The following is a 25,897-nucleotide window of genomic DNA, read 5'->3' as shown; positions in this document are numbered from 1 at the left end:
ATCCACATCCCCAGCCCTGTTTTGTATTTTATTTAGAGACAGGGTCTCAATGAGTTGCTTAGGACCTAAGTTGCTGAGGCTGGCTTTGAATTCACTATCCTTCTGTCTCAGCCTCTGGAGCTGCTAGGATTACAGGCGTATGCCACCACACCCAGCTCAATGCTTGGTATTTACATGCACAATAAATGGTAGGAATTAACAATAATGATAAATAGTACTTCCACCTGGCTGTACAGTGTGGTTCAGTTCTACACTTTTGCATTTGTACCACAGTTTCCCAATATTGTACATGCCCACCTGTATAACAATATTCCTTGCCTTGCCCTCCTATACACAATGGCTTCTGGTGGCAGAAACTCAACTTTTCAACATGAAGCCACTGCCCACATTTTCAACACACTTTGATCCCTTACATATCTAAATATCCTATTGTAAATTCAGTCAGCACCACAAGATTTAACATTTAGTTGAGCCAACTACTTCACTTCTTAAGACTATTTTGTTTTTTTGAGGGGGTCTTCCTATGTTCCCCAGGCTGGTTTCAAAGTTCCTGCCTTGGCCTCCAGAGTAGCTGGGACTACAGGCATGAACCGCCACACCTGGCTAAGACTTAAGTTCTGGGAAGCCAGAATTCAGGTATTAAGTTCCCCCAAACATCCAATTACAGATCTAGGGCTCAAGAACTGTTCGAGTGCAAGAAGACAGCAGGAGAAAGCTCAGATTAAACTATTCAGACACAAGGCCAGAGGCTTATTCTAAGTCCAACCCTAAGACAGTACTTTACACAGAAAAAAACTGAATTGGGTTGGACTGAATGGAAGAGGGGAGATTAAAATTGTCAAGAAAGAACAACAGGGCTGGGGATGTGGCTCAAGCAGTAGCGCGCTCGCCTGGCATGCGTGCGGCCCTGGTTCGATCCTCAGCACCACATACAAACAAAGATGTTGTATTCGCTGATAACTAAAAAATAAATATTAAATTCTCTCTCTCTTAAAAAAAAAAAAAAAAAAAAAGGAAGAACAACAATCACATTTTGAGAATAACCATCCTATACCAGAGAGGATTTCAAAACTGCACAGGCATGCTCAAACACACTGCTTAGGGCTGGGATTGTGGCTCAGCAGTAGAGCATTTGCCTAGCACATTCGAGGCCTTGGGTTTGATCATCAGCACCACATAAAAATAAACAAACAAAATAAAGGTATTGTGTACAACTAAAAAAAATAAATATTAAAAAAAAAAACACTGCTTAAAAACAAAAGGCTAAAGGCAAATCATCACCCCCCCATCTCACATCAGGGGGCCTGTGCACCCAATGGAATACAGCTACTTACATGAAGGTTATAAAGGGCTCAAGGAAATCTCCCATCTCAACTTTTCCAGAAAAAATGACACAGAAATTCTTTTTCTAAAAATAAAATTAAGATATTTCTTTTTCTGCTTATTAGATTCCCCTCACCAAACGCTTATAATCAAGAGTGTATATATAGCTTATTTAGCAAATTAAAATATTCATTCAGTTCAAAGAGATTACCCTGGTCTCACATCAAAGTTAAATATTTACTCTTATCAGAAGGGAGGTGAGCAAGGGACCTAACCTAACATTTAAAATCATTATGAAAGATATGTGATTTGTATATAGATGAAATGCCATCACCCAATCTCTCATAACAGAGAAAGGGTCTTAAAATCTTCACTAATCAGTTTTATTAGAAAGTAGCAATTTCACAACAGAAAAATCCCTACTACATGCAAGGTAGAAAAGTCAGTATCAGCAGTCTGCAGGCACAAGGCAGGGGATGGGAAACACCAAATCATAGCTGCAAAGAGCCAGAGATTCCACTCTGGGAAAAGACAGAGAGGAAATCCTTTCAATGGGAAACCACAGGAGTAGATTACTGTGATTACACTTCAAAAGCAAAGGCTCTGCCACAGAGACACATAATTGAGAGGAAAATGCTGCCCCTTGATCGAGGAAGTCAGGCCCCCTGCTATATACCCTCCTGCATTCATAAAAAAATAAAAATAAAAAAGGGGAAAAGAGCCATAAGAAAACTCTTCATCTCCATCTACCATTTATCTTCTTCCAGATCACTGGCCGTGTTATAAACTGCCTGCCAAATGAAATGCATCAGAAGATGCAGTTTAGGGCATCAAAGGCAAGAATGCCTAGCAGGCTTGTCCTTCTGAATATATTCAAAACAAACAGCTTGTAGAGAGTGAGTTCCCCTGCTCCAGGCAAACAGAATTGCAAGCCCCTCCAGACCAGCTAGCCATTGTAATCCATTATTGTACCAAGGAAAGCCACAATGACCCTCAGAAGCTGCTGAGATTTAACAGACTGGAACATTAAAGTAGAATTGGGCTAAGTGTCATAGAGCCAAAAGTAACCAGTTTCTGGACACTCAGATTAAACAGACTTGCAAAATTCTCCATCTGACCATGGGTGACTGAGAAGAGAACAGAAGACAGGTGAGATATATCATTCTCTAAAATGAAACATTTCATGTAGTAGTGGCAGCAGGGAAGAGAAAATTATAATTCTGATATAAAAGTCCAAGAGAAAAACCCTAGGCCCAATCCAAACATAATGTTACTTGGCCAAAGTAGCAACTCTAAGGGTCAAATCAGTACCTGACAGGGCCAAGACTAAAAATAAAAAGTAAAGAGAAAGGAGCCAGGAACTGCCAAAAAGGTGTCCATCAGAAAGGAGAAATCTTGACCACCACTTACTTGCTCTGTCACCCTAAATGTCAAATAGTTGGGGGCCAGTATAGACAGTTAAATATTATTTCTTACTTCTTGCACTTTCAATTTAATCCTGGCCAGATTTATTGTATGACTTTTAATAATAACAATAAAAAAATGCATCCCTGGCTCTTTAACCGAAAGAACCCCCTAATTGATTCCCACAGTAATTAACCTGCATTTTACCTCAGAGAGCGGTAGTTAAGGAAGTCGGCACTGCTATTTATAACTCATCTCAAATTGAGGGCAGACTGCCTAAAATCTAACACATCCCAGCTGTACTCCTGTTTGAACTGGGGCCAAGGGAATTTTTTAAAGCAATCTTGGCACCGAATGAATGACACCAACAGTATGAGAGCGCGAGTGGTTGTGTTGTGGTGACGTAGCACTGGAGGTGGAATGGGAGAGGGGGGCCAGTGTACTGTGATCCCTCTCGTGCATGCCTGCTGCTTGCCGAGTCCCAGTACAGTAAGCTGGGAACCGCCCACTGAGAGCCAAACACAGGAAAAGGCTTTTCCTGTGGAACGCCTTGAAGTGAGAAACACATGGCTAATCTGCATAAACTCGAAGCCACACCGCCCCTGCCAGGAAGGTTAGTGCTCGTAATCTCTGGCCATGAAGCTGGCTGCCTGGGAGGACTTGGACTGGCGCCTGATAACCCAGAAAGAGCCGAGAGAACAGATGGGTAAGGACCCCAGCAGAAAACAGCCCCAGGTCACGTGACTCGCCACATGGCCCCGCCAGCACAAACTATTGTCTGGCGGCGGAGCTCCTATACAAAGGCACCCAGCCTCCGCTTCCTGTGATTCCAGGGACAGGCGGCAGCTGTTGATCCAGTTCCCATAGGGACCCTCTCCTGTTAAGGGGCACTGCAGGCAGGGACAAGTATAAAACTTAAGGCCTCTCCCAACCAACAAGCTTTCACTTTCCTGCCAGCTCCAAGGAGCTCACTTAGATTTCAGGACTAAGATTTTTAAAAGTAGACTTCCACAAAAAAACTCTCTGTACACTCATACACATAAGTTGACCAGCATTAAGCATTTCCATTGTCCCTCTCTTCCTCAGCCACAGGCATCAGTATCTAATAGCCCCTAATCCTATCCATTCTTCTTTCTTTCCTTTTCCCCTCTTCTAGCAAGTCATGGCTTTGAAGACTAGTCAAAGACCTCTACACCCCAACTGAAGAGAAACTCTTCAGATTCCTACTCATTTTAGTTCTACTCCTAGACCCTGTCTCTTAATAATAAGGAGACCAACTTCATCTAGTTTTATTTTTAAACAGTAGGGAAACATGACTGTTTGTGACCCAGGACAATAAGAGATCCCTAACCTCTTATTTGGCCTCACCAGACATCATTAAAGATTTCTTGAAGCTAAAATGATAACAGAATTATAATCTCATCAGATATATCAATACCCGACCTAGGAAATCAAACACACTTGACCTAAGATTCTCGTCACTCATACATCAACTGGGAACCACACCCCAATTTTCTACTTCAGAAAATGGAAAACAGTTCTTTCATTCTAGTTCTGGTTCATTCAAGTTCTAAACAAGCTTTTTCTGTCTCTGGTGAGAGAACTAACCAACAACTAGTTTGCAACTACTACCCCAAAAAAGAGTTTTCTTGTTTTTAATCTGTTGAAACTTCCATAAGTTTCCGAGCTTAAGAATAAAAATTTCCCCGTTTCCAATATATCTCCTGAAGAACCAACCGGAGGAAACCCCCAAAAGGGTTTGACCTCATCCTCAGGACCTTCCAACCCATACTACTGCAAAAGTGAAACAGAATGACAAAAAAAGACCTCACTGGTGAGTATTTAGGCTCCTGTGCTCTATCCTTCCTGACTAGAACATTAGAGAAAACTCACTAAGGTTAGAAAAAGGAGACTAAAAGGGGAAGAATCATCAAATCATCTAACAAAAACTCAAACAGATTATGAGAGCCAACTGTAATAACCACCTCACAGCTGTCCACCTAAGAGGCATGCCAGAAAAACCACAACCAGGTGGCTGGTATTTCTTTATTTCTTATTTGGCATCAGAAAGAACACTTGAAACAAAGCAGCTAGAGCTTGAAACTAATGAACTTCCCAACAAATGGTAAAATCCTTCTTTTCATCTATAACACTTTCATTAGCCACATTTTACAAAAAGAAGGCTCTTCCTAAAATAATGAAGATCACTTTTTTTTTTTTTTTAATGACCAGACTCAGGTAACCAGTTCCTCCCTATTTCTAACAAATTATAAAAGCCTCTAAGGAAACCAAACAACTTGTTTAGAAAAAACTCCTCTTTGGGTATATATTGCTTATAATTCAGGACTCTAAAAACAATAGTAAAGCCCCAAGATAATGATTAAGCAGAAATCAAAAATGCCATCTGATAAATCCCCTTCTTTGTAATTCTCAGGAGTAAGGCAGCAGTACAACATGGTAGGAAGAATACTAAACTGAGAGGCAGAACATTTAAGGTTCCAATCTCAGTTCTCAGACCAGTTTCCTGGGGGGAACAAAAAAAGACCTCACTGGTGAGGTGCAATTCAGTGCAGTGAACCAGCCTGTAATCCAACCTCTTAGACTACACAATCCAATCCTACTTTCCAGATTCTGAATCAACAGCTCCAAGATGGCTAAGAATCTGGATTTTTAATCTCAGGAGATTCTCCTGTCTAGTAAGGGAGCATATGTAATTCAGATACATGTTGATTCCTTAGCCAAGCAATGGTCTGAAGAGAGCAGTGACTGGCTAACAGAAAAAAAATCAAGAATGCACCTAAGACTCCCAAATTTCCAAATAAGCAGCATTCTCAGTAAGACAAGCTTCCCCCAAATTCCCATACCTGGTCCCTGATGTGGTCACCTTGAGTACATATATAGAGTATATACTTTAATTCTCTTGCTTACCTCTATACTTGGTCCTGATTAACATTTTCTCCTGACATACAGCATAGCACACAATATGGTTTACTTTGCAAGACAAATTCCAGAAAGACAGAGTTTACAAAATAGACTTTCAAGTAGGAAAGGAAAGATAATGAGAAAATGAAACTCTATGGATCTTGCAATTCGCAGCCCTGTTCCTACTGAGAGGAAATGCTTTGGGACCTACATTGCCAGTCAGGGGCAATGGTTTAAGAGCTCTGCCTTGCATTGCCTTCAACTTCTCTGTCCCTCAGTTTGCTCATCAAGAGAATAAATATAACAATACAGTAGTCCCTCCTCCTCCAAAAGTGCAGATGGTACCAAACACCATATATACTATGTTATTTCCTATACAAAAATACAATAATACACACCTGTGATAGTTTAATTTACGTATTAAGCACAGTAAGGGATTAACAACAGTAACTAATAAAATAGAAAAATTAAATATATTTAATATATGGTCTTTCAAAAATATAGAGTATTCCTTTAATATTTCCAAACAGCAGTTGACTGTAGGAACTGAAATTGCAGAAAGCAAAACCACAGATTGGGGGTGGGGTGTTGAATGCAGTGAGTTAACAAGGGGGGGACACTTTTCTTATTTTTTCAATTGTAGTTGGACACAATAGTTCTTATTTATTTATTTATTTGGTGTGGTGCTGAGGATCCAACCCAGGGCCTCCTGCATGCTAGGTGAGCACTTTACTGCTGAGCCACAACCATGGGGGGGGGGGGGGGGGGAGGGGCGGGCAGCACAGGGGAAGGACATGGGAAACTGCCTGAATCCAGCTGGACAGTCTCCAGAATCAGACTTTGTAGTCACCGATTCCTCCAACTGAAAAACTTATTTTTTTTTTTCCTCCCAAATAAAAATTTTAACCCTGCACACCTCTATACTTGGTCCTGATTAACATTTTCTCCTGACACACAGCATAGCACACAAAGTGGGTTTTGTTTTTTTTTTTGTGTGTGTGTGTGTGTGTTTTAAGTGGGGATTGAACCCAGGGCCTTGAACATGCTAGGCAAAATCTGTACCACTGAGTTACACTCTCAGCTCCCTTACTTTGTTTAATGTTCATGTTCTGGACTATAATATAAACTCCAAGGGGTATACTTCTACATGTGTTTAATTCACTGCTGTATCCTCCAGCACCTTTTAGCAATTACCATCCTACATGAGTCTGATTTCTGATAGTAAAGTGCAAAAACCAAAACAGTTAACATCTGATCCCATACACTCAAGACCAAGAGCCCAAAGTGGCCAACTAGAAACTAGGAAATCAAATAAGATGACTCTTTTTGAAAAGTACAGGATTTGACACCACTTTGAACAAGTCATTTCATTAGAACCATCTGTAAAACAGGAATTAAAAATCTACATTTAGCCAGGTACACTGGAGGAGGCCTGTAATCCCAGCAACTGAGGAGGCTGAGGCAGGAGGATAGCAAGTTGGAGACCAGCCTGGGCAACTTAGCAAGACCCTGTCTCCAAATAAAGTAATAATTAAAAAGAGAACTGGGGCCAAACATGATAATTCACGCCTGTAATCCCAGCAGCTCGGGAGGCTGAGACAGGAAGATCGCAAATTCAAAGCCAGACTCATCAACAGTGAGGTGCTAAGCAACTCAGTGAGACCCTGTCTCTAAATAAAATACAAAATAAGGCTGAGAATGTGGCTCAGTGGTTGAGTGCCTGGGGTTCAATCCCCAGTATCCCCCCACCCCCCAAAAAAGAACTGGGATGTAGCTAAGTGGTAGAGTCGGTGTGTTCGATCCCAGTGGGGGGCAAGGGGCAGAAAAACTTGTGTTTAACAAAGATAGGAAACCAGGCATGGTGGCACATGTCTGTAATCCCAGGGAAGCTGAGGCAGGAGGATTGCCAGTTCAAAGCCAGCCTCAGCAATGGAGAGGTGCTAAGCAACTGAATGAGACCCTGTCTCTAAATAAAATGTAAAATAGGGCTGGGGATGTGGCCCAGTGGTCAAGTGCCCCTGAGTTAAATCCCCGGTAACCACCCCCCACCTCAAAAAAAAAAAAAAAAAATAGGAGACAGTTTAAATACATTATGTGAAAATACATTATGTGAAAGTGCCAGTCCATAAAATACACAACAGACATTACTTCCCACTCCACCCTCAACAGGAGAAAAGGCAGAATGGGGTTGAAAGCACAGTTTCAAAATACCTACTTAAAAAACATGAACACTCAAGTCAGACACCAAAAAGGTTGGCCAGTCCAAGTCTCAAGCACCACCTACTTTCAGTCTGTTCTCCCAGAGGAATTTGTTCAATAACTCCTTCCAAGAATTCTGACAGTACAGCCAATAGTTTTCAACTGGGGCAATACCAGCCACTGAGAAGTGTTTGGAAATAAATGTATTTTTTAAAAGTGCTTTTTTTTTTTTTTTTTTTGGTTATCACAGTGATGCTATAATGCTTCTGGCATTTATTACCTGGGGAGCAGAATGCCAAACATCCTGCAATACAGCTCCACACAAAAAGCCTTGCTGAGAAACAGTGACCCAGCCCCTTACACCTCAGATGGGTGACTTCCTGTAACATTTGACCCTGGAGCAGCCAAGGGAAAGGGAGTCAGAACTGACCAGTACCCACCCCGTGAGCTTAACAGTGCAAAGCCACCCACTAGCCAAGATGAACATAAAAACTCATTTTAAACAAGTTAGAAGACAATTTACCAAAGATGATACTTTTCCTCTAGGGCATTTATTATAATTATAATGATATAGTTATTTGTGATTTGCTTACATATTTCTTCCCCACTAGAAAGTAATCCACAGTGGCAAGAATTATGACTCTTAGGCTCACAACACACTGCCTGATAGCATTACAGAAGCTCAATAAGCACCTGTTGTATTAATTTAAGCAACTAGCATATGGTAGATGCTTACAGGTTATTCAAAAAAGATTATGCCATATGATTCTTATGTTGGCAACTATTTTATGCCTTAGACAACATTTCAGCAACTAGATTAGACAATTAGGTGAACACTGAAAAAGTTCTTATCCTAACAGAGTAGAAGACACAGAGGTAATTCCACATGGCTATGGACATCATGCTCTTGACAAAACTAACATAAATATACAACGGAGAATAGAAAGTCTATTTAACAAGTGGTCCTGGAAACATTGTATATCCATACATAGAAGAAAACTAGATCCAGATCTCTTAGCCTGTACAAACATACACTCAAAATTGATTGAAGGCCAAAATGTTAGATCCAAACTTTGCAACTATTCAAAGAAATAATTGGGGAAACACTTCAACATACAGGCATAGGCAAAGATTTCCTGAATAGGATTCCTATAGCTCAGGAAATATGATAAAGAATCAACAAATCAAATAGCATCAAATTTAAAGGCTTCTGTACAACCAAGGAAACAATTAGTAGAATGAAGAGATAACCTATAGAATGGGAGAAAATCTTTGCCACCCACTCTTCAGAGAACAAATATCCCAAATGAATAAAGAATTTTTTTTTAATTGCTCTCTTGGACTATATTTGCTATAATATTGGGGTAACCAGTCAACCTTGTTCGGTGAAAATACCTCTAACACGATAAAAAAAAGAAAAAACTAGTTGTAACATCCAATTCATATATACAATTCAAATAAAAATAATATATGTATAATATATATTATTTTAATATATTAATGTTTACAAAATAAAACCTGTTTTCTACTGGGAAAAAAAAGTTCTTATCCTGAAATGGGGAATATGACCAAAGTCTGAGATATCTTGATGGTATCTAAAAAAGACTGGTTGGGGTGCACTATGTCCCAGCACATGCTCAAAAATTAAAGTACAAACCTTATTACCCATAGGAGGTAGTAAGGGGTGACACCAAAATAAGGCACCTTCCTACCACAAACCATTCTCTGATTCATCTACTAAGGAAAGGGCCTTAGTGTAGATGGACAGTATTTTGGGGCAGTATTTTGGTATCCTTACACCCAAGTTAATTGTCATCATCTATCACTAAATGATACAGTACATTTAAGGAATATGTAGAGAGGAAAGGTGTTACCTTACAAACAGCTTTACTCAGGAGTGTATGTTCCAGTTTTTCAGCACAGATAATACTATTTTGATTCATACTTGCTTCTCTTAAAATTCCTTCCTCTTCCATGTCAAACAGATTTGCAGGTAAGTGCTCCAAAATAAGTAAAGGCCAACAACTGCCTCTTAGCCATAAAACTGTAAGACCTCATTTGCTTTCTCTTTAAAAAGAGAATTTGCTTTCTCACCTACTCTTTTCAAACTCAGGCCTTGTGCATGCTAGGCAAGTGCTCTGCCACTGAGCTAAATCCCCAACCCCTTCTCCCATACTTTTATTTTATCTATAAAACTCCAAACTTGGTCTGGTTATTCCAAGATTATACAAAAAGATACTAAAGTTCTCTACATAATTCTTCTACCTTCTGAAGTTTTTCTTTCTATGCTAAAAAATGTATGTGACACAACACTGTGATAAAGGGACCTAATTTACATGCAGTCAGGGATTCCTTTGTAGTCATGTTTGTACATCAATCCAATCAAGTGATGTATTTTGATAAAGACACCAAGTAGCAGCAATAATACCATGCGCTTTTTTCATTAATTTCTAGCATGGCCTTGAACCACTTCCCCAAAATATATTTCTCTAGGACCCCCAATTCTACTCTTAACTGGCACAATTATATAAGTTAAGGAATGACCCAACCTTAATAAACCAATCTTATTAAGATCAACATGCCTCCAGATCTTTAGGACTTAAGGTCAGCAATTCACTGAATGGAAAACCATAGATGTGTGCAAATTCCCCAGCACTTTTCAAAGCCGTAAATGTATGTTGCTAACAATCTCCTGTATACCATTGTCCAGACAAATGTGTATAGGAGACCTGGCTTCGTGATTTAAACCAGAAATACATGGGACAAGGTTACCAGCTTATTGACTCTCTTCTTTATTTGCACTCTTACTACTATAATCACATTGGGATGGATACTTGGTATACTCAGCTATGGAAGTGTAGCCAACATCTAACCCTCTGCCCTCCCCCATCCCCCCCATTCTGCTTTGGTTCATATACTCTTTTGAGATTCTCTTGTTCAAGGCACCAGAATTTTCCACTGGTATATGTGTCTGGTGAGTGAGCCCAACTATCTCAATCTCATTTTACTTTAACCCAAAATACCATAATGAAAGCAGTATTGGTCACTTGAGGTTTTAAGTTGGGGTTTTAAAGAAGCCAGTTCAAAGCTGCTCTGGGAAAGCAGAGGATTCAAATCACAAACTGGAAAGAAAAACAAGAATGTTACAAATCTGTCCTGGGCCAATAGAACCCCAAAAACAGATTGAGGAGGACTAAAAATCTGTCTCCAGACCAAAAGCAATAAAATGAAAAATGAGAAGAGGTAGAGAGAGACCATTTAAAAACCTCTGTTTGGGCAGGAATGGTGGTGCATGCCTATAATCCCAGCAGCCCGGGATGCTAAGACAGGAGGATCAAAGACAGCCTATGCAACTTAGCAAGGCCTTAAACAACTTAGCAAGACCCCGTCTCTAAATAAAATTCAAAAAAGGACTGTTGATGTGGCTCAGTGATTAAGCACCTCCAGTTCAATCCCCGGTACCAAAAAAAAATAATTAATTAAAAGACTGGGGAGGGGGGTGGCTCAGTGCTTGAGTGCTCCTGGGTTCAACTTTTAGTACCAAAAAATAAACAAACCAACCAACCTGTTTGTGGGACAAAGGAAGGCACTTTCAGCCTCCAGTTACCCAGGCCTTTCCAACAGAGGTAAGCAGACAGTAGGAATCTTCTCAGAAATGAAATTGTTCCAAAAGTGGTATAAATCGCTTCTCCAGGCCTTTTACCAGCTCTGGGTGGTAAATTTACTGACCGTTTCCGTGTACTCTGCGTACTACTTATAAGAGTTAGATACCAGTGAGAGAATGAAAAAGGGAATTTAAAAAAGAGAAAATAAAGCTAAAAGGCAGAAGGATCATAATGTGAGTTAAAACATGCACACACAAAAGACTTCCTACTAAAGTATACATATGAATATACAAACATCAATTCACAGATAAAACTGTCTGCATTCTATCTCCTGAAAACCATGGCCTTCATTGCAGCCAGGTTTCAGTAATCACCGCTACATTTCTCAGGCAGGAGAGAAAAACATGATACTTGGTTTTAATGGGAAGGATATAGAAACATTAGATTTTCATGAAGTCCAAGTGAACAAGAACACTGGTTTGCCTTTTGGTCTTCAACTGTTAATGATTACCTGACCATTTCTATGCCAAGCATAACCCTTATTCATTAAGTCATGCAACAGAAGACAAGCCTTGATTTTAATGTCAATTCCTCAGAGTGGTCTCATTACTTCAAAGATGGGGTGACTTGTCAGGATTCTGTTGAGAGGGTTTACTTACTAGAATTTCACAAGGAATAGAAGGAGAGGAATTCATAGTAACTCAGGCTGGCAACTGGGGAGTTGGGGATGAGGGAAAGAGGTTACTAAGAAATCACCAGATCACCAAGGCCCTGTTCTCAGATGAGGTGGCCAACACAGGCAGAAAGGACATCATACCATTCAAATAGCGCTCCGACACCGGTCTTTAGATGACATTTTTGGGAATCACCCTCTTAGGCAAAATTTACTGAATCACTCACACTTGAGGACCACCAGTCACCAGTCTAAAATATAATCTTTTCCAATTTCATTAAACACCCAAGGACCATAGATTCAGATTATTCTTATGCTATCTCATCAAAGAACTAAGAGAAAGAAAAATGGGAGGCAGGGAACCCCCAAATTCTATAAACTATTTTTTTCACTAAAATTTACCATCATTGCATAGTAAAAGATTCATCTCAAAAATAATCTCTCCTGTTACAATCTGAACATACGTGTATCCCTAAAATTCATAAGTTGAAATCCCAACCCAGACACCTAATGGTATCTGGAAGTGGAGCCTTTGGGATATCATTAGGTTTAGATTAGGTCCTGACTGTGGGCTCCCAACACAATTAGCACCCTTATAAGAACCAAAGACACAGAGGGCTTCCTCTCCTAGAATGAGATGGTATGTGAGCACACAATGAGAAGATGCTAAGACCACTGTCTACAAGTCAAGAGGGCTCTCACCAAAAAGCAAATCTGCTAACACCTTAATCTTGAACTTCTATCCTCAAGAACTGTGAGAAATAAATGACTATTGTTTAAGCTACCCAGTCTATGGTATTTTGTTGTAGCCACCCAAGCAGACTAATACAATCCCTAGCCCCAAGAACTTTTAGCATTTTCTCCATCCAGTTATATTTTCTTTCACCTTAAGTGGACATCACTCTATAGTTAACCGGAAGAAGTCTTCAGGTAATTCAGATATGTCCTGCAGCCCAGTAGCAAGTAAATGAATAAACCCAGTAGTTCTCAAACATGAGTCTGCATCAGAACAGCCTGAAGGACTTGTTAAAAGAATACTGCCAGAATTCTGGATTCAGTAGGTTTGGGCTGAAGATTCGCATTTTTTAATACAACCCAGGTAATCTGGGAACCACTATGCTAATTATCTCTCAAACTAAAACAAATGGTCTTAATAAAATTTGAGGCTTTGGGAGGGAAGAAATGATGCTGGGGTTACAAATCCAAGGTCTTGGACATGCTAGTCGAGCACTGTACCACTGAGCTAAAACCCCAGTCCTAAGGGTTTTTTTGTTTGTTTTTATCATTAATACAATTCAAATGAAGCTAGGAACAATGAGATCATTTTTAATTCAGTAAAGATCAACATTTTCTTTTACCACTCAATTCTCTCAAGCAGTAGTCTACCACTCAGAAGTCATGTAAGAATTTTATTTGACAAACTAATGGCACTTGTACATATATTATTTAATACTTACTACAGCCTGTAGGTAGATATTTTTCCTCATCATACAGTTGAGAAAATATAGATTCCAGTAAGTTAAATGACCTGCCTAAAGTCACAAAGCTTAAGGGAAATTTAAAACTAGGTTTTAGAGCTGACTTTCTTATGAAACTTTACGTATGACACTTAACCTTATGTGTTCACTTTCCCCAAGTGGCAAATTAAGACAATAATATCTTCCTTTCCAATGAATACTCCAAGTTTCTGGAAAGTGAAATTACTCTGCAAACATTTCCACAATGCAAGTCATTCACTTAGACCAATTTTATTTACAGCCTGATTTGTAATTTCAAAGATCTCTCCTGAGAAGCAGACCTGAGGACTAAATGTTGACAACTCTCACTGTTGGAATCACAAGGCAGCTATAAACCAAGTGCCATGACTATCATCAGGAACCAAGACAATCAAAACCCTGAATGTAAGAGGCAGACAGAACCAAGGTCTAGGCATGATATCAAATTCTAACTAAAATGTACAGTGGTGCACATTCTGTAATCCCAGCTAATTGGGAGGCTTAGGCAGGAGGATTGCAAGTTTGAGGCCAGCCTCAACAACTTAGCAAGATCCGTCTCAAAATAAAAAATGAAAAGGGTTGGAGATGTGGCTTAGCGATAGGGCATCCCTGAGTTCAATCCACAGTACTACAAACAAATAACAAAATACAATCAAACCTTTTCAGTTTTTAACCTCATTTTAAGAGTTTCAGGCAATTGGGAAAATGTCATCCCAATAAGTCCTAGTGTTTGAATCATTTGTTTTGGAGAAGCAAAATTTTAGTTTCGGGTATAGCTCAGTGTTAAGAGTATTTGCCTAGCATACAAAAAGCCCTAGATTCCATCCTTGGCACTACAAAATGTGTGTACATATACAAATTTATGTGTATATGTTTTTGTTTATTAATGTCACAGCTCTGGAGAATCAGACAAACCTTGATTCAAATCCCAAGTCTGAGTTGGGGTTATAGCTAACTTGCCTAGCATGTGAGAGGCACTGGGCTTGATCCTCGCACCATAAATAAATAAATAAATAAATTAATTAAAGGTTTTATGTCCATCTACAACTAAATATATATATTTTTTAAATCTCTAGGGCCTGGGGATGTGGCTTTGTGGTAGAGTACTTACCTAGCACAAAAATAAATAAAAAATATCCCAACTCTTCCCTAGAGCACATTTCTTATTCTGAGATGGTGAAATTCACAGGTTAATCCAGCATTAGTTCAGGAATCTGAAACTCTTTGTAAATGTGAAGTAAGAGGAATAATAGAATCCACCTCTTCTAGAGTTTTGAAGATTAAATAAGGAAATTCCTAACAGAACCAAACAGTGGTTAGCACAAGTAAGCACTCCAATACATGACAGCTATCATGAATACTTACCCATAACATGATCTTATTTCTAAGAGAGGATCTTATTTCAAGACAACATTGTGCACAAACTACCTAAATAATTGTTCCCCAAATTGTTTACAATACAGTTTTCTTTAGCAGCCCAAATTACTAAACAGGTAAAAAGTTAGAAGTTTAAAAAGGAAAAGGCAAGATATCCACACCTGAATTATAAAGAGTTTCAGACTCCTGAACTAATTCACCAACCTGTGAATTCTACCACCTCAGGAACAGAACAGAAAGGGCAAGAGAGAAAGCCACCTGTATTTGCCTCAGAAGGTATGATAATGAACAACAACTAATTCCCAGCATTTCTGGCCTGGTGACTTGTTCTCTGAGGACAGCAGAAAACTCTAATGTCAATCCCAGAAATGGGGAAATCACTAAGAACATGCTTTTAAGGGCTGGGATTGGGGCTCGGTGGTAGAGCACTTGCATAGCATGTGTGACTCACTGGGTTTGATTCTCAGCACCGCATGTAAATAAATAAATATCCATCAACAACTAATAAAAACATTTAAAAAAAAAAGAACCCAAAGACATTACTATTTCCTCCAAAAGGATGCAACCAGCACAATGTCACTTTTAATCCTCTACCACGTGGCTGAATTTACAGTCTTCTTAAAGTCAAAGTACACCAGGTTTGAATCAGTTGAAAGTAAACAGCTGGGCCCAAATGCACTCATGCACAGCAAGCAAGCTGGGCTCAAGGAAAATAAAATACCAAGCACACAGCAAATGGATTATTTAAATGACAGACATCACACTGACCCCCAAGCTCCCCCAATGCCATCATACTGGAAGCTAGATTTTAGGGGGAAGGGAGGGTTAATTTTAATAGAGATGCCTATAAACAAACAAGCTGAAAGCTAACAAGGGTGAAAAGCATACAAAAATCTTGGCTTCTGGTGATGAGCCACAGAAAATCATGAATGTGCTAGTGCCAAGGGAGGAGAAAGTCTAATATCTAACATTGCAGACTTGGGAACACAGAATTAACAAAGCCATAAAGAAGCTCAAATGCAAACGAGAGAAAAAGGCACATGGCACACTTCCTCTTCATATGGGTGGCGGCAATTCAAGCAGTGCTCTGGGCCTGCAGAGCACCCAGCCCTATACCCAGGCCCTTAGTATTTAATATCAATATAACTTCCTGGAGGGCGACAAAAATCTGTCCTGGATTACTGGGTGATTTCTAATATGTACCATAACCAACACTGAGTCAACATTTTAGAGATCAAATTTCCTTCTCTGCAGCATGCTGGAATGCGTTCTTGGCATTAGGCTTCTTCCCATTCCAGTCCACCCTTAGAAAATGCAGAAGCCACTGGGAAATAAAGACTCAACCTGTCCCAAGACAATCTTCTGGCTACGCACAAGTAAGTAACAAAAACAAACAAATTCACTCAGATGTCTCTTCACATTCAATAAAGAACTAATTTCTTCTACTTAAATGGGGGGAGAGGCAATTTTGGGGAAGAGCCAGTCAAAGCCATTAAGTCAATGTTCACTCTAACTTGAATTCCTGAAAGATCTGCAATTAACTAGAGTTCATCTGGAGGCCCTACACATCTACTGTCCATGGCAGATGAACCAGCATCCATGCCCAATTCCGAGTTATTAAAGACCCACTTTTGCAAAATGCCAAAATGGAAGTCAAAAGAAGTTCAAAGAGAAATTTCTACACTAGAATGCTGTATTCAAGACTCCATACTTCCACGCTGGTGCAGTGTCACTCACTGTTCTCTTCCAGGAGGAAGTACTGTTATAGCCTGGAACTGAATACCCCATGAACTCTCAGTTGTTAGGCATGCACTACTGGCCCTTGACAAATGCCAGGCCCAACTATACAGAGACCAGCAGGTAAAGGGAACCCAAAACCACCACATTTCACAGGCTCCATAAGGAATAAGCATGTGTTTGCAGCATTTATGAACTTCTTGGCCACAGCCAACCTAATCAAAAACAATATTAAAGGCCATTTCTATGAACAGATGGGCAAACCACATATTTGCAGGCTTATCCAACCCATCAACCCTCAATACAAGGTCTAATCGAAGCAACTCTGCTTGAGCACAACTCCAAGCTCTTTAGAAATAACAGCAGTATAAGAATCCCAATAGGTACTTCATGACTATTGTTTCTGAGGAGAAAGAAAAAGTCCAGGCTCATCAACAAAAGCTGAAACACCATCACTGCAGAGCTGCCCAGAACACAGAACTCTGAAGGTGACAGGACCTTTCAAACTCACAATTACTACATACAAGCACTGGCCAAGAACTTAGCAAGTTGTACCAAAGGTCCTAAATGGTCACAAGAACCATTTTTTCAGAGAATTTCATGGTTAGAGTCTATATTCTCAAAGTCAACAGACAATTGAGACAACTACAGATATAAGGATGGTTGTGCAATCTGGATTTTGTAAAGCTCACTGGACTTAGAGTAGCTTTAGGGATAAAAGGCAAATTAACATCGTAATTTTCTCCTCCTTCAATGCTTAGGTTCACAAATACTTTTGAAAACCTCTCCCAGGTTAACCCTGCCCAATTCTGATTACTCTGAATTTCTTCAGCCCATGTATTTAGCTTGGTCTATAGACATTTATTTATTTAGGTACTAAGGATTGAACCCAGGGGTGCTTTACCACTAGGCTACATCCCCAACCCTTTTAATTTTTTTTGACAGAATTTCACTAACTTTCTGAGACTAGCCTTGAACTTGGGATCTTCCTGCCTCAGCCTCCTGAGGCACTGGGATTATAGGAGTGCACCACAGCACCCAGCTTGTCTATATACATTTATAAAAACTTGCTTTGTTTTGTGTGAGCACATAAGCACACTTCTCCATGAAAAACAAATTCCTCTAAAGCAGATATCTCCTTTCTTTTAAACCCCTTTCTAGAACCCAATCAGAATTAAATAGGAGTATTTCCCACCCCCACTAGAATCTCCAGAGCTCCCTGACCTTGAAACAATGCTCTCAGCAATAAGTCTGAAGTTCTAACACCCTTACCAATCATCTTACTGAGAAAGGCCTTGGCAATACTAGACAACCAATGTATGTGTTGACCTGAGTTTTTGGATTTTGTTTTAAAATAAGCTGATAGTCCTTACAAGATAGCTAAATCTAAAAATTTTGGTCAGGGCCATAATTATGTTTCTATCCCCTGCTACTATCTAAATAGCTAAATCCAAAAAAGCACTTCCAGAACACTGCTTAAAAATAAATAAATAAATAAATAAAATAACACTTCTTGTGAAGAAATGTGGTATCAAAGTCAGTGGATATCTATTTATTTATTTATATTAGAGATTGAACCAGGGGTGCTTTAAACACTAAGCCACATCCCCAGACCTTTTTTGTTTAAGACAAGATCTCACCAAGTTGCTAAGGATCTTCCTAAATTGCTGAGGCTAGCTTTAACCTTGTGATCCTTCTGCCTCAGCCTCCCAAGTCATGGGGATTTCAAGTGTGCACCCACCAGGCCCAGGTGGATTTAGTTTAAAAAGAGGCAAGTGCTCTACCACCCAGTCTAACATGCGTAAGGACCTGGGTTCAATTCCCAGTACCACCACCAACAAAAAGAGAGAGAGAGAGAGAAAGGAAACTGAGAAGGCTCACTGGTCATCTCACAAAGCTACCAGAGTACCACAGGCAGACAGCTAAAATATTCATAGATTATTCTTCTTTCTCCATAAAAAGAATGTGTCACTGAAGGGGCCCCAAAACGTTTTAATCCTAAAATGGAAATTCAAACTCAAAGACTAAATCTACCCACATAACTCTTCAAAAAGAATCTAGCAAGTCCCCAACATAGGGCCTTTGTATTGACTCAGAAGCCAGGGGGCATTAATGTTAACATGTATAAGTAATGCAGAGAAGTCTAGTAAGAACTATGAATAGTTATATTTGGGTAGTGGACTACAGTCTGCAGAGGAGAGAGTAAAGACTTAAGTTGCAGTATCTTTTTTCTCCTTTCTGATATTCCAAAAATGCAAACCCAACCCCAAAAACATCTCACCAAACTACAACACCTTCCTAAAGGAACAAGGTTTTAAAACTTAAACTCTAATAAACCAAGCTTTTGGCTTATATTTAGTTTACGATGGAAAATCAGGAACTTTTTCCAAACTTCTGTTTATTTTCACTATTTAATTGTAATTGATTTGGGGGAGAGCAGGGGCAGGGTACTGAGGTTTAATCCAGGGGTGTTTACCACCAAGTCACATCCCCATCCTTTTTTTTTTTTTTTTTTTTCATATTGAGACAGGGTCTCACCAAGTTGCTTAGGAGTCTGGCCAAGTTGCTTCAGCTGGCTTTGAACTTGTGAACCTCCTGCCTCAGCCTCGAGAATCACTGGGATTACAGGCTTGCACCACCCCACCCAGCAATTACAATGTGCCTTCAAGTTAACATGCAGCCAGGGTCACAGTGGTTTCACTTTCAAGACATCTTTCTACTTCAGATATCTTTTAGATCCCCTCTCCTTATCTCTATGCTCCCTGCCCCCCAGCACTGCCCTCTTCTCTATCCCCAAGTCTTTTCTGCCAATATTATTTTATTCTTCCACATGAGGTGACTAGTATTATCTTTGCTTGAAAACTGTTTATTAATTTTCCTGTCAAACATTCTATAGAGCCTTTTACATCTTAACTACAGAAACCTCCTGGGTACATATTGACAGCTCAGCAAGTATTTACACAAAGCTCTGAAACATTTGGTTCCTTTAGAGAGGAAGAAGCTGCTGTGTCAAGCAGAGAATTGTCAAACACCTTTCCTTCTCCCTTCCCCCCTCCTTTATAAAGGGAAGCTTCCTTCTAGCACAATTCTAATAAGCCTAAATTACACCTCTAAACTACTAAGCCATGAGGAGAAAAAAATGGAAATTCAGATGTGCTAGAGAAAAGAAAGAACAGTACTTCCAGGACCACATGCAAACCATACCATGTAGTTTTTTAAATCACGGGTATGAGAAAAGACAAATATACCTATGAATGGACCCTGAAAACACTTAGTTTTTCCTGTTCCAGGCTCAGAAACTTTTGGTCTTCTCTCAGCAAAACTTACAGGACAAGTCCAGGCACTTGGATTACAACCAACTGCCCAAACCAGACCTAGACCTGCCCAAACACTAGAGTCTGAGAGCTAAATGCTACCTCTACCACCCCCCACACCTCCTTACCCCTCAAAAAATTCACCCCAAATATAAATTCTCCTCTGGGGACAGTGAAGCAACTGTTTTTAAGTTTTGCTTTAATGGTCTCTGCCTAATTTTTCGGTTGCTGTTCAGTGTTTTAAAACCACCAGCCAATCATGTGCAGTAAATGGTACAGGCCTGTAATCACAGCAACTCATGAGGCTGAGGCAGGAGGATCACAAGTTCAAGGCCAACCTGGATGACTTAACAAGACCGTGTCTCAAAAAAATTTTTAAAAAGGGCTGGGATGTAGCTCAGTGATAGAGTGTCCCTGTGTTCAATCCCCAGTACGGTAAATAAATAAAATCAGATAGGTGAAATGACCAATGACAAACAGATTAAATAGTTTTAAGGAAACAGTCTGGTAGGTCTTTTCCTGTAAAGGTCCACAGACCACTGTAGCACCCAACTGTACAGAACTTTTTCCTGTGAAGCCTCAGGAGATAACAATGAGTTCCTCAAACCCAAGAGACGAAAAATGGTCTCAAGACCCCTACTGATAGGTAAGAACACCCTTACAATAAGCCGGTTATGTAAACATAGATATGCACCATCACAGTAAAACTTCATCTTACTGATGAGGAGAAAATAAACAAAAGGCAAATGACTTGCCCCATCTCACACAGCTTAATCTGGAGCTGCATATGGAACCCATGCTCCCACACTCCTCCTCCTCTGAAACCTGGACTCTTTAACCCTTAACCACCAAGCAGCACACAATTCAGTGGGTATCAGTAATGATAACGACCAATCTAAACAAGGAAAAACACAGATAAAAATTAAGAGTATCCAGACTCCATTTCAGAGCCCCACATATCACAACTTACTGGCAGGAAAGAATTATTTGGTGCCAATTTATTTTGAATACCATATTTTAACCATATTCACATGCTTCAATTGCTTCTAGAATTTTTGAGATTTGAAGCCAATTAATATACTCTTTGGGGGGACAAGACTAACAAAGGGAACAATCTATTACTTTGTTAGCCTATTCCCATTTTTTAAAAAAGTTCATTAACTTCTTCGTGAATGGCCTAATGTAGTGGACACCACACCTTTTAGGACTCAATTCAACATATGAATGTTTAATGCAATGAGAGACCTCTTGTTAGAGCACGTGCCACTTGTCATGGTTACTTTGTGCCACACAAAGGGAGGAATATAAAAAAGTCCTCACAGGAATCAATACACAAGAAGCCCACCTGGCCACTTTCTCTCCTCACACCACCATCCCATCTCTCATCACTCCCTGTTGTCTCACAAACTGGTAGAGAAACATGAGGCCCCCACAATTTAAAGTGCCATCTCAGTGTGGTTTTCCTGGTCCCTCCTACTTGAGAGAGCTCCAAGAGTCCTGTATTTCAGCCAGCCCAGAATTTCTGCCAGTAGGCATTCCCATAATAAATCCAGGATTCCTCTGTTTCCCAGGAGTTGGAAATATCTCTTGATATTTCCACAGCAGAAACTAACAGCCAAACTTCTATAATCATATCCAACTTGATCTGAACTACTTATCATATTTCATTTTTTTACCAAAATAAACTGGAACTACTTGCAAGGTGTTACTGCTAAAAGTAAAAAGCCTTACATCAAGTTCAAGTACGTAAGTAACCTAAAACCATTTCATCAGTACCAGGACTTGACACCTTGAGACACAATACCACTTATGAAGAAATAAAGGAAAAGTCTGCCTGCTGAAACTATGCTAGCTCCTATAAGACACACACACTCTTACCTAATCTTTATTTCATTAAGGCACAGTAAAATAAGAACATTTCACCTCAGCTATGTTACTCGTTGTGTTGGAAAAGAAGTCTTACCATAAGACGAAGTTAGGGAGAAAAGAGAATGGAGAAAGATCCTGTTATTTAAGAATACTTAAGAGTATGGCATCATGTTTTGATAAGAAGTTTATCCTCCAGCAGCAAAGACCTCAGAACAAAGTCCTGACCTAGACTACTGCCACACAGCTGAAGAAGCCCACCAACTGAAGCTGCACTCTCTTCCACAAGTGAATGTTATCAGCTCATTCCCTAGGTCTCAGGGGAGTAGGTAACTAAACTGAAATTAAGTAAGAATCTGTTATGTAGGGTGCTGGGTCAGATGATATTAAAAGAGAATCAGAAAATTACCACCAGCAGCATTGACAGACTTCTAAACAAGGTCCATATCTATTATCATTTATCCAGGACAGAAAAGGGCACAGTACCCAAGCACACAGAAAGTACTCATTTAATGACTGACAAACAGAAAATACACAGCTAAAGTTGATTTTAAAAAGAAAAAAAAAATCCCAAACCAAGAGAATTCAAAACAATTTTGCTTTTTAATGAACTTTAACTTACCCCAAATTATTTCCTCTAGTAGGGGGAAACATGTAGATTATAGAATGAAATGAGAACATTGTACATTTTAAGAGAAAACTATCCTCCAAGTAGTAGAAAAACAAACATTTTCTTATTTCTCACCCAGATGTAGAACATCAGGGAAGTTCAAGACACAAAGCTTTATGCCCAGAGCCTAACACATCTATTTTCAAAATTCCCAGCTCAACAGAAGAGTAGAAAAGTAGTTCTAGGATAGGGAGAGAATACAGCTAATTAATTATATATAAACAAAATCTCCTCTTGGCCCCAAAACAAATGCTGGGCTACGGGAGCATGAGGGAGGTTTTTCCCTCTTTGAAAAGATACATGACTACCCAATATTCCCTGACCAAGCACTGATGGAGAGAGAAGAAAAGCAAAATGCAAATAAAATAGGATGTATTAAAAAGTACCTAAATGTTGCAATTTCTAAGTGAATCTTAAGTGCCACTGTAGGTCACATCTTTATACCTTGGAAGATGAAAAGAATTGAAACACAAATGCAAAGAAAAAAATTAATCAAAGCTCTAAAATCACTGATGACAAAACAGAAAAACTAGTCTTTTTAATGAACCATAAATTTTACCAAACCAAGCCTTGAGGAAAAGGGCAAAAATTCATCAAGAGCATGAAAGACTCGGGCTACTTTTCAAACTGAGCTGCTCTCCTAAAGTTCAATTAACAAAAGAAAGTGTTAACAAGATTCAACATGTAAACAAAGAATGAGGCCAGCCTTGCTTAAAACCCAACACTTTAACCTAATGTGAAATTCTCTGAGATTCCAGTTCTAAACAAAAATCATTATTAACAAGAAACGCCCCCCCACACACACACATTTGCCACTCAATAAAAAGCCCAGTAAAATAATTCCAGTTCTAAGTGAACAGCGTCAAAATTACTCAAGACAAATGCATCTTCAGAGCCATCAAAGAAGTCATTTATACCATTAGGAAAGTCACAAAACCAAAACAAACAGCAAACCCATTGTAGAGAAAAACTCAGCTACTGTTCTGACAACACAGAATCTATTTCAGGCTGCATAAAACATAACAAGCAAAATAAATCCAAGGTACAAGAAAAATGCCATTGCCTCCTCTTTTGTTTCGGGCACAATGTAACAAGGGCAGCCTGTCTGGGGCTCTGCTCCTGCTGATACAGTATTGCTGCTTAAACCTCCCTCCTCAAGGTCACAGCCAATTTCAGCTCTGGAATAAAAGGCAGATAGTGGCAGCGATGGTTTGGGTTATCACTGGCAGAAAAGCAGAGTGTAAAAGTTTATGAGCTCATCAGGATTGTTGTACCATTACATCAGAGGCAATTATAAATGGCCAAGAGCAGGAGATGGGGAGCCAATCAGATCACAGATAGGATGTCAACCTAAGACCAACTGTCTCCTGGCTTTGACAGAAGGATTTTACCTCCATAATTCAAATCCCAAACCAAAGCAATCTGCACTTACTACTCCAATCACTCAGCTGTTTACCAGCACTTCCAGAGAGAAGCCCAGGCCACTGGGCCAGCGGAGACCAAGACAGGAGACGGACCGGGCTGCCCTGGGTGAACCGCAGCCGGCCTCTAGCTGCCCCCAAACAGGCCCCTGCCCTCCCTCGAGGTCCCCTGAGCCCAAGGGGCCCCTCTTTGAATACACACACGGGGGAACAGCCTCAAGGCAGGCAGGGGGGACAGAGAGGAGCGGCAGGTGAGCAAGGAAATGTTCGTTCAACTCCCCGGCTCCTACCGCTGCCTATTCCCCTAACCTGAGCCCCCAGCACCCCCTCACCCTGGCTGGACCCTTCCGGGCACACTCTGCCCTGCACCCCCCTGAAGGACCCCCGGAGTTCGAAGGGACCAGGGGAGTGGGAGAAGCGCAGTAGACACCTCTGGAAAAGCCCCACACAAAGGCTGAAGGAGGGAAGGAGAGGAAGGCAGACAGGCAGCCATTTTAAGAGAGAAGAGCCAGACAATGGCAGCTCCCCGGCAGTGGGGGCCTAGGACCGAGGGGAGCCCACGACTGTGGCCTGCTCCCCATGGCCGCCACCCACCCCCCGGACCCGCTCGCCCCAGCCCCCTCCCCACTCAGCTGTGTACCTGAGGGGTCCGGGCGAGCGGCTGCCCCCCGCCGCCGCTGCTCCCGGGGCTCATGGGCGCGTGGTGGCTTCTTTGTTGGGCCCCTCCCGAGGCGGCGGCCGCCACCGCAGCAGCAGCAGCAGCCCCCCAGCACTGCGAGGCCATGTCCGCCGGGCCCTTGCCCGCGCCCCCATCCTGGGGCCCGCCGCCGTAGTCGCCCCCGGGGTAGCCCTGGTAGCCCCGGGCCGAGCTGGGCGACGTGAGCAGTTGGTTGAGAGTGGGGGTGGCGGTGGGCTGGGGAGTTCCCCCGCCGGCCGCTGAGGGGCCGCCTCCCCCCATGGCCCCGAAGCGCTGCTGAGCGAAGGACGAAGACGACGAGGAGGCGGAGGCGCTGGAGGAGGGAGGCGGCTTGGAGCCGGCGGCCGCCGCGCCGGAGCCCGGAGTGCCACCTCTCGGGGAGCTCAGCGCGTAGGCCTGGGGGGGCGGGGGGTAGGCGCTGCGGTTGGGGTAGTAGGAGTTGTACTGGTGGTTGGGGAAGCCGTGGTCGTGCGAGTTCTGCTGGGGCCCCGCGTAGGGCTCCAGGCCCCCGCCGCCGCCGCTCTGCAGCGCTGCCAGGCCAGGGCTTTGTTGTCCGCCATGTTGTTGGTGGAAGACGGCGGCCGCCGCCGCGGCGACGGCAGACGAGCTCCGGCCGTAGGGTTGCCCGAAGCCGTAGGCTGGGGGCGGCAAGGCGGCCGCGGCTGAGTGAGGAGGCGCCCCCACCCCGTCGCTGCTGCCGCCGCCGCCGCCGCCGGGCGGCTCCGTGAGGTTATTGTTCAGGGCGGGCCTAGGGCCCGCGTTCCCGTTCGAGTTCTTCAGGTCCGGCTCCGCGCCGGGCCCGCCGCCGCTGCCGGCTCCGCCGCCGCCGCCACCCCCATTGCTCTCGGCCCCGTCCTGCAGCTCCTTTCCCAGCGGCTGCGGCTGCCCCACGGCGGGGCCCTCGCTTTCCTGCCCGGCGGCTGCCTTCATTTCCCCGCGCTCGGCCGCTGCCGCCTCGCCCCCCGCCTCCTCCCGCTGCTGCTGCTCGGCTTTCTTCAGCTCCGAGGGCGGCGGCGGCGGGTTGCCCAGGCTGCTGGCGGCGGCGGGGGCGACCTGCGCGGCCATGATCCCCGCTGTCTCGTCCGCGGAGAGACCCGGCCCTGTCTTCGTCTTCTCCCCCCCTCCCACCCCGCCCCGGGGCCGAGTCCCCCGGGCTGCCCTCCCCACCCGCCCGGGCGGGCCTCGCGGGGCTC

At 42.0% G+C, this 25,897-nt stretch overlaps 1 protein-coding gene across 3 annotated transcripts in view; it reads right to left on the bottom strand.

Moving 5' to 3' along the window:
- The window catches only part of Arid1a (AT-rich interaction domain 1A), a 77,027-nt gene that overhangs the window by 50,779 nt on the left and 351 nt on the right, over nucleotides 1-25,897 (bottom strand). For 2 of the 3 annotated variants that reach the window (XM_027936996.2, XM_027936997.2), the window contains exon 1: nucleotides 24,648-25,804. The exons of the other annotated variant lie outside the window; for it this stretch is intronic. In XM_027936996.2, the coding sequence (XP_027792797.1) occupies nucleotides 24,648-25,769 (1,122 nt within the window). In that variant the 5' untranslated portion in view covers nucleotides 25,770-25,804. Of the gene's footprint in view, nucleotides 1-24,647; nucleotides 25,805-25,897 lie in introns of those variants that run through there. 3 annotated transcript variants of the gene reach the window in all.

Source organism: Marmota flaviventris, chromosome 10 (genome assembly GCF_047511675.1).
Source record: "Marmota flaviventris isolate mMarFla1 chromosome 10, mMarFla1.hap1, whole genome shotgun sequence".
In the NCBI taxonomy this organism is placed as follows: Eukaryota; Metazoa; Chordata; class Mammalia; order Rodentia; family Sciuridae; genus Marmota; species Marmota flaviventris.
This window is presented reverse-complemented; position numbering and strand designations above follow the sequence as displayed.